The sequence below is a fragment of the Pteropus vampyrus genome, unplaced genomic scaffold, assembly GCF_000151845.1.
Source record: "Pteropus vampyrus isolate Shadow unplaced genomic scaffold, Pvam_2.0 Scaffold522, whole genome shotgun sequence".
NCBI classification, from domain to species: Eukaryota; Metazoa; Chordata; class Mammalia; order Chiroptera; family Pteropodidae; genus Pteropus; species Pteropus vampyrus.
Genome location: NW_011889303.1, coordinates 531,536 through 543,347, shown reverse-complemented (window position 1 = coordinate 543,347; position 11,812 = coordinate 531,536). Strand labels below are relative to the sequence as shown.

The 11,812-nt window shown below is 42.9% G+C and overlaps 1 protein-coding gene across 1 annotated transcript in view; it reads right to left on the bottom strand.

Moving 5' to 3' along the window:
* The window catches only part of PPFIBP2 (PPFIA binding protein 2), a 97,719-nt gene that overhangs the window by 48,771 nt on the left and 37,136 nt on the right, over positions 1–11,812 (bottom strand). Inside the window, exons 3-4 of the mRNA XM_023525064.1 lie at positions 9,915–10,007; positions 5,993–6,106 (exon numbers count right to left, since the gene is read on the bottom strand). Coding sequence (XP_023380832.1) covers positions 5,993–6,106; positions 9,915–10,007 — 207 coding nt within the window. The remainder of the gene's footprint in view (positions 1–5,992; positions 6,107–9,914; positions 10,008–11,812) is intronic.

Below are 11,812 nucleotides of genomic sequence, written 5' to 3'. Positions count from 1 at the left end.
CCAAACTTTCAGATGCATCTTAGCTCTCAACTGACTCACGCTTGATCCACTCATCAATGTAAACTACTCCTTGCCACCCCTTCCTTCCTTTTAGTTTTCCTGACCTTTCTTTTTTCTTTTCTATCCACTTTGCTGGCTTTCTTTTATTCTGTCTACCTCTTAAGAAAAACATTCTTTGGTCCCTAGCTCTCATCCCCAAGACTGGAGACATCTCTGGATCCAGCCTATTTGTCTGGAGAACTGAGGCAAGGCTTGGCTCCTGCTCAGACCTGCACAATAAGGTCCTGCTGGGAATCTCTTTGAATCATGCAGCCACCATAATGTGCAGGGAGGTGAAATGAGGGGAGGCAGGGGGCTGGAGATGAGGGGCAAAGGTTTCATAAGCAGCACTGACTTCGGCTTTCTCAATTGTTTCCAGGTTGCTGCATAAATGAGAGAGCAAGGGACAGAGAGGGGGTGATATGGGAAACCGGTATTTTGTTTTTCCTACTATGAAGGAGCATGAAACTAAGTAATGAAACTTTAGGAAAAACCAATGGAACCAATGAATTATCTCTCATCCCTCTCTTTCCCTTCACCACTACATGTAATATCTTCCAGAAGGACAAATAAGACTCCTTTCATGGAGACAAAAAAAAAAAAAAAAAGCCTACATCTCGGAGCAAATTGTTATTTCCTGTTTCCAAAACTCAGTTTCTGACTAGAGCTGATACAAAGAATTTGCCTTTCAACTTATTCTCCCCTTAAATTGCCACATCTTGAAGCAATTACCTGCATCTTTAAGTATGGAACATGACCCAGGGAGGTACTAACCAATGACAGAGGACTGGAGCCAGGCTGGCAATCTGAAACCAGAATGAAAAATTGGGCCAGAGAAAGACATGAAAGGAAAAATGTGTCCTTTACCCTTTGAAGTAAGAGGCCCAGGCCTTGTCGGGAAGCCATGGTCATGAGTAACACTGTGCAGAGGAGGAGCTCAGAGTCAGCCTGGGTCTGAGTCCAGACTCAGTCTCCACTAACAAAGTCATCTCTCTGAACCTCAGTCCCCTGATCTTTAACAAAGAATAAAGCACCTACTTCACACTGGGGTCTGGAGGTCCGACAACAAATGAGATAAACTTGAGCAAAGGGCTTATTTCTGCTTCATAAATCTCCCAGGGGGAGTTTTAGGAAATAACTGGCAAATTCTTGTTTTCTTCACTCATGACTCTAGTGTCTCACCTCCTCAGACAGATTTGTGTTTCCACAGGATTATGTCCACGGCTCTGTTTAATATTCTGTTTAAGATAGTAATACCTCTTTAAAGGTGCTTTTGGAAAATTTATCAGCCCTGTGTTGCTGATGCTTTGCTGAGTTCACATATCTGGGCACATTGTTCCCTCACTCACCTCAAGGGCAGGAACTAGGCATGTGTCCTAGGCCCTGTATCCCCCTGCTCAGTGTTCTTGACTCATGCTGGCCATTTGTGTGACTGTTCGATTTTAACAAAACTGGAATAATGGTACTACAGCTCTAAGAGGTGGGCAATGCCAAGTCTGTACTGTCATCTCCATTCCCTATAAATAAGAGCTCAGGTTCATTGACTTTCTCAGATCAACAAATGGTGAATCTACAGAAAGTCATGTCCACTGACTCCAAATCCCCTAAATTTGTCACTCTCCACACCTCACCTAAAAGGCAGCCAAAACAATGAGGTTGCGTGATGTCTGGAGCTCTGGACCAGGTAGAAGGACTGAAATAGAGCCTGGTGTCCTTGAACATTTTCCAAAAGCTGGTTATGTCCTCATGAGGAGGTCTGCATCCATCCCTTCTTTCTCTCCACTCAGCTTCCCTATCCTGTCTTGTTTAGGGGCACTGAACACCATTTCTCCACTTGACATTGATTACGTCATAAATGGCCAGTCTCTGGAAAGGGCTGCATTTGACTGTTGGCTCTGTACCCAGTGAATAGCATCAGCTCCTTCCCTGAAATCATCACCCTCTGGAGAAGGGTCAGTGATGGGGGTAGAGAAGCTCACTGAACCTTTAGGACACCAGAGGACCCATGGAGACCACATCAGAAAAAGTCACCTCATATATATCAGCAGACAATGGAGAACCCTCCCTGTGACACAGAGATTTTGTTGCCAACATGATCTGAGCCTGTCACAATGAGGAGGCACTGGCCTATGCCTGTATTCTGGGGTTCTATTCGAGGCCCTGGGCTCAGATAGCCCAGTGGGCAGCCCTAAGAGATGCAGCTGGACAATGCCTTAACCTACTTAAGGAACAGAGGGCAAGGCCCAGCTCTGTGATCTCTGTATCCAGACCAGTGGCTCAGACTACCCCAGACCCACATAAACTGACCCAGGCTGAGTGGCCCCTTGAAGACCTATTTGTATATTACCAGGAAAATGTCTCTTCCTAATAGGGGAGGTTCCCTGGAAAATCTAGACATGCTCAGTGAGTCTGAGACTATATCTGAGTAGGTGCTTCCCTAGGCAGTCCCAAGAGATGCTGGAGTTGCCCCCTTCCCAGACCACATGGGTTGCAGACAAGTAATGTATACTTCTAAATTTTATCTATGTACTGCCCATGTGGATTGGCCCTTGTGCTGATTCTGTTTAGTCTGGTGTGCCCATCTAACTCCAAGTTCTTCATGGTCTCTCTTTCTAGAGACTGGATGGGTTAATGCATAGAAGAAAACAGATGGGAACTGAGAGACTGGCACTTAGCAGGGGCCAAGCCGGGCCAGGCTGAGGGGTATGTGGCTCACGAGTTGGGTAGGAAACTCCCTTTCTCCATCTTGGCCTCCTAGAGGGAGGGTGACTGGTCAGGAGGACAACTGTGGGGAGAGATAACCCAGTGGGGTTTTTGTAAGCACAAGGTTCGTGCTATGCTGGTGAGGTATGGGTTCCTTTAAGTCACAAGTGCTACTATAGCCAGAGTAGGGGACAAAGTCTAGAGCAGAGGTTATGAACCAGGTTATGGAGGTCTGTGAACCAGGCTTGACCTGAAGGCATGTAGCCGAGGTTCACACGGTATTTTTTTTTTTTTTTCATTTAAATTGGTTGCCAATGTTTTTAAAACAGAAACATCTTTAAATCTACATTTCCGGCTTCTTGTGAAAAATGGGACTACCTAGCAACAGTAGGCCTACATGGGCAGTCAGCTAGAGGTGAGTAGCAGCTGCCTCATTTAGACAAAACACATTCAGCATGCAGGAGCAACATACCCGAGGGAAGCAGTGTAAGAGGCAGCCAGAAGGTCCCATACTGTGACAGTAAAAAAATGTTCAGAGCTCCTCAGGCCTTTGAGTAGGAGGTCAGGCTTGGCCCAGGGCAGGAATGGTCTCTGGGAGCTGGCAGAAAGAGGCAATTGTTTGCCTCCATTCTCTGCCTCAAGGCCATGAGTCATTCTTGCTCCTACCACCAGAAGCCAAGAGCCCTGCGGTCCAGGATAACACAGTCAAACAAGGCAAGTCTCGGCCTGCTCCAGTTCAGAGGACACATACATACAAATTCCAAGCTACAGATGACATCACATCAGCACTGTGGTGCAAGAATTAAGTGTCTTTTCAAACGGCATCAAGCAGATTTCAGGAAAGATGAACATGTGCAGCAGAGTATTCGACTTGGGATTTGGAGCTGGGAATTCAAAGATCTCAGCTCAGGCAACATCAAGTCCAGAAGACACATGAGTGGGAGCTGAGGCTCATATGTGTCCTATGATGTGAATGCAGAATTTGCCAAGAAAGGAGCATTCCACACTCTTTTCATTTACCCTTAAAAGACTGAGAGAACACAATGAAAGTTCTGAGCATAAAAATACCTTAAGTTCAGGAAGATCTTTAAGCTCCAGAAGTAGCTAATAAGAGCTACCATACTCCAAAAGATACCAAGCCAAGATATCCACCTCTATGGTGCATGCAAACCACAGGCCTGCTGCCAAACCCATAGCATTCAAGAAAGAAGATCTAGAATAAACAGGACAAAAAGGGTAATTGAGATTAAAACTTTTTCAAAAGTCTAAAATCCAGTCCATGGGATAATGCTTAGAAGGACAAGATGGACTCCCCCAGGTGGTGCTGGGAACCACCGTCAGACTACTTGACTAAAAGACCCTGACAAGGGAGCAGAAGCTCTGCCAGAGAGAGGGGTATAGGGCAGTCCTGGAAGGGCAGCCAGGAGTGGTGGTCAGAGGGCTCAGGAACAACAACGTAGCCATTCCCAGACCTCCAATTACGTGGTTACTTGCCAGGCACTGCCTTCCAGAAACATCCACCTTCTGACATTTTTCTGACAGACCCCCCTTTCACATTCAAATTTCTTTGTTTCTGTCTGGGGTTCTTACAGCACTCCATGTCTTCATCGTCTTCTCTCATCCCCACCCCAAACCACACCTTATGCAGCCTTGAAAATATAATCTAGTGGGTTGTCCAATGCACTCTTTGTGAAGATGCTTTTTCACCATTTGAGGTTTTTCCCTGAGGCTATTTCCTTCCCTGAGTCTTCAAAAGAAAGATTCAAAAGTTTTTAAAAACAAATAAATAAAAAGACTCAATTTCTATCACTACTCAGGTTTTCAGGGAGTATGATGAGCGAGAGAAGTGGCACACAATTTAAAAAGAAAATTAAATGGAGCCAGGAATGTGGTAACTTATTAATCATCAATGAAAAGATAACTAATAACAGCTTCTGAGCTGCTGGAACTAGTTTTTTTAAAACCATTTGCATAAGAAAACTGACTGACTTTTTAAAAGTTTTTCGAACACACTCAAACAAAACTAGGAGATACCTGGGAACTAAGAGACTTATCTTAAGACCAAAGGTCATATTCAAAGCCTGTGTTCATTACTATTTTATGAAGAAACGATTTTAATTTTATGCTGATCACAGCAATAAAAAAAAAAAGTACACCTTTGAGGGAAAGATTCCAAGGGACCATTTAATCAAACCCACCCTTTTGAAGGGACTGACTTTTGTTCTTTAAATAATTAGTGAGTACCTTTTATGTGCCAGTACTATACCAGGAGCTACAAAGCATACACACACAAACTTCAGCCACAGTTGTTTTTTTTTTTTTTTCAAAATAACTGAAAATGTTAAGAGTGATATAAATTAACCTGTGATATTAACTAGATATATTAGATTTCATAAAATAAAATTTCCAGTTAGCTTCTCAACAGATTCTGAAAAGACTTTTGATAAAAATTCAATATCCTTCCTAAAAATTTCAGTTCATTATTTACAATAGGGTAGAACTGTTCAAGAGTAGAAGAGTCAAGTCAATTATACTTTCACTCAAAAAAATTAACTGTGATAGTAAAGACAACTATACAGTAAAATTTAAAAATGGGGAAAAAAAAACTATGATGTGAAGCATTCAAAATCTGAGGACTAAATTGTATCTGTGATGTGAATAGACCTTTGTAGATTACATGTACACATAACAAGGAAGACCAAAAAGAAACAAGGAGAAGACACTTAAGAGATTTATTTCACTGGTAAGAGAACAGCTAATTATTTTTCATTTTGATATCAATTAAATTATATTAAAATATTATATGTGTAATAAGCTTTATCAAAGAAGACTACAGAGTGAGAGGGGGAAGAGTGAGTAGAAAAAGGACACACAAAAAGCTAACTAATTGACCTTCTAAAACTCCAGATGATACCTGCAGTCAAGCTGTAGTTCATGTGATAATATGAGGGTGACATTGCCAGCAGAGATCTCCTTCACTGAACCAGTCCTGGAGAAAGTGCTGCCTGGGAATCTGTCTAACTAGCCCAACAGGTTATTCATCTCGGGCCAGCCCTATACCTCCCTCCCCCCTCTGCAACTCTCAGTGTTCAGGCTGCTTTTACCTGCTACATAAAACACCACAAGCTGAGCAGCCAATCCTACCTTCAGGCAGGATGGAAACGTAAGAGCTGTAACCCTGATATAAAAAGGGGTTTTAACACATGAGCCCCGATAGAACCCTTGGGCCTTCAGCCCCACGCACCCTTACCTGTTGAAGCATCTCTTCAGCAGCATTGAGTTTCACCTGGTGTCCTTCCAGACACACTTCCAAGTCCCGAATCTTCTCTCCTTGGGCTTCCACTTGGTCTGTGAGGACACTCACCTGTCCCGGGAAATAAAGCAATGTTGAAAGAGCAGGAACAGCTCCCTGCAAGAGGTGAGCCGGGAAACCACACCACTGATCCTTACATAGAAAGAATGGCTTTTCTGTTCGGCCAGTGGCAGGTGGGGTAAGTGTCCCGCATGAAGGAAACCCCAGTTGTTTTCTTACCTTGCCAGGGTGTCTTGGCCACCGCCTGAACAATGTACGTCACATTTCCTGCTCTCAACGGACTCAAGGGAAAAATACCCGACAGCCACGGTGCTGCCTCTGGGCTGGACTCTTGCTCTTATTCCTCTTCTAGAGCTTACTGGGGCAGCCCCGACCTCAAGGCATATCTCAGCTGGCTTGCCAGGGCTGACACTTCATGTGGAAGAGCAATCCAAGCTCCTGTGGAGACTAACCAATGACCTCACCTCTCTCATAAGGGTGTGCGGACTGCTCACCTATCAGATGAGTGTTCTGAAGCAATTAAGGAATGTGGGACATAAAGGGCATGTATTAGCACTGACAAAACTTGGCTCCAGAAAGGTTTTTGTGTTTCACAGGCCAAAACATGACTCTAAGTCATAAATATACACAAGCCACATTGCACTTGGCAGGAAAAAAGTCATCTTTCTGAAGAACACTGAGAATATTGGAATTAATTAATAAAAATCCATTTATAATAAGTCACTTATATTATACCCTAAATATATACTGAAAGGATTTTCATAGCCTTCTCTATTAGCAAACTGCCCTGGGATCCTTTTTTCCTTGTTCTTAATTAAGAGGTGCCTCAGAGCAGGAAGGTAAGGAAAGCAAATGGGTGACCTCCTAAAAATAAAGAAATCAATGCCTTGGTAAATTGAAATCAGACTCTTTTGGTTTTTAACCAATGTTTGAGTCATTTCCATTTACGTATAGATGATCCTAAATTATTTCTTGGTATGTAAAGGAATGAGATAGCTGGATCATGAAACAGTTAATGTGAATTCACTTATGAGTGTTTAAATACACTTTATGAATTATAAAGCTCCCCTTTACAGAGGCACTAATCTAAATTAATATGGCTACTCTCCGCTTTCCTTTTTTATGTTCCCAAGTGATTAATAAATTATTGAAACATATTCCTGAAAGCACGGTATGCTAACTTTTCAATTATAATTCGAAAACAGACACCTGCTGCCAAGTAAGTCCAATTTAAACACAAACCTTTGTGATTTCTTGGTTTGTTTTTTAATCCTTCTTGTCCAATGCCTTCAGCAGCCTGGTCTTTTCAATTACTAACTCTATTTTCAAAAAAGGTAAGATTCCGGGGAGTGGCCTTTGCCCCTGGGTCCCAGAGTTTCTCTTTGAGAAGGATATGTTATGGTTAATCTTATTATGAAGATTAACACACATAGTCTGCATAGGGCCTCGGGGCCATATGTTGTGGTACCCAAGGGAATAATCTGTGGTCTCTAGTATTCTATAACTTGTAGCTCAGCTGCATAGAAGACTCAAGATACACATGGCTGCAGAGTACTTATGAACTTCAGTGCTCACTCTAAGCATTACGAATGGAGAAGTGTAGAAAATTGAGACGAGATATATAAAGATCCTAGAATTTGACCTTTATTCAACAAAAACATGTATATTTTTAAGCCTGTACTACATGCTAGGCATATTTTGAACAGTGGAAGAAACAGAAAAGTGGAAAAAAGAAAAGAAAATCCTTGCCCTGAGAACATACATTCTAATAAAGATATAAAAGATTTTGGTTTTATTCATTTTAACTAATCCTGAGAACTAAGTATTTTGTTCTGTGTGATTTCCCTTGCTCTTCTATGAGTAAACCTAGGAAAGCATTCAAGGCCAAGGGCCCTAATTAATTCAGTCTGGCCGACCTGCCCTGTGAATTAAGCAAGAGGCCCTAGCATGCTGATGGTAGTTCTAACGAGCTCCAAGGGGCCACTATGGAACAGCGGTGATCACATAAGAGCAACTCTAAAAGTCTGTCCACAAGCTCCTGGCAGAATAGAAACAGCCAGGATCCACTTCTGACTTTTCTGATAAGCAGTTTCCCAATTGTGTTAGGATTACTTAAATAAGGATTATTCAAGAATTTGGAATTTTAAAAACCATGAACATCAAAGAGATTATCAAATAGGACTTCTTTATTAAACTGTAATCCTCTAAATAGGAATGTGTTATTTTAGCCATAAAGATCTCTGGTTCAAAGGTTTACAGTTTAATACTATTTGCTGCAAAATTCTAAATAGGACACTCATTAATCATGATGGCCTTTCAAATTACACATTCCTTAAAACATCTGTGCTCTATCTAATGTGCTATCTAATCTGGCTCTAGCTACCTCTCTGAAGGTAGTTTCCACCAGGCTTCTTCGCATAACCAGCCCCTGCCACATGGCCCCTTCCTGTTCATCCCACACATCCGGCATACTCCTATCTCAGGGTGTAGGCCGGACCCACCACCTCCTCCGTCTGGAATATGCTTCTCCAGGTAACCAAATGGCTCCCTCCTTAGCTTCCTTCAGGTCTCCTGTCAGAGAGGCCTTCCCTGACTACACAGTCTTTATCCTGCTCTATTTTTCTCCATAGTATTTATCACTGCCTGAAACATCTGTGAACTGGTTTATTGTCCACACACACACACACACACACACACACACACACACACACACACAGAAACTCAAGAACGGGGACTGACTTAGTCTGTTTTCTTCACTGCTGTATCCACAGTACCTAAAACCAGTGTCTGCCAAGTTGTGAGGACTTAAAGATTTTTTTAATGAACAAATCAATGAAGTGAAGAAAAAAAAGGACGCAAAATTATATAATTGTATAAGTCTGAACTTAATTATTTAAGATAGGGGCAGAACAGGAAAAAAAAAAAGGGAGGGACTGAAAGGAAAGGCCAAAATGATAAACTCTTTTTGATTCTCCAAAGTTTCAAAAATAATCATTTATTACTCTTACATTCATAAAATGAAGTGAAATGGAAAAAAAATAAGGTGAAATGGAAGAAAAAATATATACTGCGGCCTCCTAACTCTAGGGCTCTAAGCTAATACCCGTCTTGTCCACCACCCTTCAAGATTTTTAAGGAACTTTGATTGGGCTATTCATCTTATTGTGCTCCAGACTGTGAAACACATACCAGCCCTTGATGCTTGATTCATGCATTTGAGAGCTGACACAGCAAAGAGCCCCTGCCACAACAGGCCTTGCATAAGAATGCTCAACTTTATGTCCTACCAAGGAATGCAAGTTTTCAGAACTGAAACTGTTCCCTTGACTATCTTTCTCCCATGAAAAGTTTTGGAGTTCTTCTCTTTGAAGCAAGAGTCATCAAAGGCTTATTAGCCCATATTACCAGCTCTAGGGGATTTGTTTTCCAAGTGTAAGTCTAGATCCAGCTCCAGGTGATTTGGGCCTGATCCCATTAACATGCACCCTTAAACCCATATCACTCATGGCTCTGTTTTATTAGTAACATGAAGACATAGCTTATCATCCTTGCAAGACCCCTGGCCTCCTAAAAGACAAGGCTCCATTAATCAGCCTGGCCAAAGAGCGTGTATAAAGGTGGGTGCTCAGTAATCCATGATAAATAAATGAATATTTTCACAGCCTCCCAAAGCCAAGTCCAGAGTTAAATTGTGCCCCCAGTTACTTTCTGCCTTACTTCAGGAAAAGTATTTCTAAAAATATACACTTTGGGAGAAGGATAAATCCAAAAGAGAAAACCCCTTGTGCTTCTCTCTCATTTAGGGTGGCTGCAGAGTTGGAGGTAACAGATAAGCTGGTTCCCACCAAAAAGGACCCACCTGTAATATGAGGGACTCCTTATCTCCTTCTAGACGTGCCAGGCGTTCCTGATATGTTTCATTACTAGTGGCACCGTGGTGATTTACCTGGGACTAAAGGGAAGAAAAAAAAATGTACTTAAAAGATTGGAAAAACATCTTACCAACTTCTAAATCAAGTATGCATTTTGTACAAACAGTTTCACTGAATATATGTGTAAAACCACCCGAATAGGAAACCACAGGATTTCAAAACTACAAGGAGAACCTGACCAGATGCCATTGATAGGCATGCTTTGAAAGTTGGCAAAACCAGCCCCTGGATGACCTCATCCAAGAAGGCCTCAATGGAGCTCCAGGCCCAGTGGTGCTTGACTTGACTGGACATGTTGGGTCTGGTTTAGCTGGATGCACTGCCTGCCAGAGGCACCAATAGCAATAAGGTTCTACTCTTTGAGACTGGGTAGCTGGTACCATTCACAAAGGAGCTACGTGAGAACAACTCCTGCAAAGATCTTGGTATCTCTTAACTCTCATGCCAGGGTTCTCAAAAGCCAGGGCACAACTTGTAGCATGGAAGCCTGTCCTGAACCTCATAGTGAGCACGGAGGACGGAAGATGCCAACTGCAAGGCCATTCATCTACTCACACATCCCTTCCAGGAGTGGACATTCCCACCACTCTATAAGGGCTCTGGTAGCCAGACTGGCACACTGTGTTTCTGGAGTGTTATAGCTGAGATAAGCAAGCTAACATGAAACATCTTGAGAAGAACCCAAATAACCCAGAGAGATCTCAAAAGGCTAAGCAGAGAGAAAACACAGGAAACGGAAAGTAGCCAGAAACCATGGACAGAGAGAAAAAGGAGATTTGAAAGAGCAGACAAGAGATAGAATCCTATAAAACACCCTGAGCTAGAGACAGGTGCTATAGTCACTTTCGGGGTGTGTCTGACCTGGTTGTACGCAGGGAGGATAGAGGTAGCTGCTACTGGAACTGAGTTGGCCAGATACCACCAAACACTCCCTTCCTATATGCTGAATAGAAGGCTGAAACCAGAGGCCCACCACAGGTCATCCAGGGGCTTGACAGTCTGAAGAGTAGGCCTTATTGTTAAGTGGGGAAGTGACAATCATCATAATCTGAGCTGCACCAGAGGAATCAATGCTCCAATATTTATGAGGCAGGTACCTTCTACGCCAGAAGAAAGTCACGATTGTGCAAAAGAAGAGGTTGGAGAGGAACCCAGGCACAGGGAACTGAAAGTAGCTCTCTTCTCCAGAGCCCATTTTCCCACATTCCGACCTTCAGAGTGGGCTTTCCAGCCCTCCTCCATTAAGAAAGGGCATCTCCTTTCTTCCCTTATCCCACCCCTTCTCCAATACACAGTCTAAGTGAGGGCAGGTGGCAGAGCCAGGCCGGGCCCTAGAACATAAACAGGAACCATTCTGCATTCAAGCCTGGAGCCTCAGTTAGGAGAGAAGCACTGGCTACTTGTTGAAGATACAGTTGGAGGGTGAGCCTAGGGGCCATTTCTCAGGGCAGCTGTACCAGGCACAAGCTCGATGGGACACACAACACCCCTGCCATGCCTTTGCCTTTTACTCCAGCCTCTTTGCAGTCTGCCTCTTGTTCATTGTTAAGGAAGCTCTTTCACACCATAGACAAAGGGCCTTAACAATCGCAAACAGCTTCTTTGTATTGATAGCAGTCTATTGTAGTTACTTTAATTAATATTCCAGACCTCATATGGTCAAATCCTCCGACTAGTATCCAAGGATATAATTACAACTTTCTCAGAATACGACAAGAAAAGAGGAAAATAACCCTTAACAGCAGGTCAAGTGCTTTCCTGTCAAAGAGCTCACAGGATGGAGATTTTCAGGGGATAGCTAGAAAAGGACCCAGGCTCTCAAGTG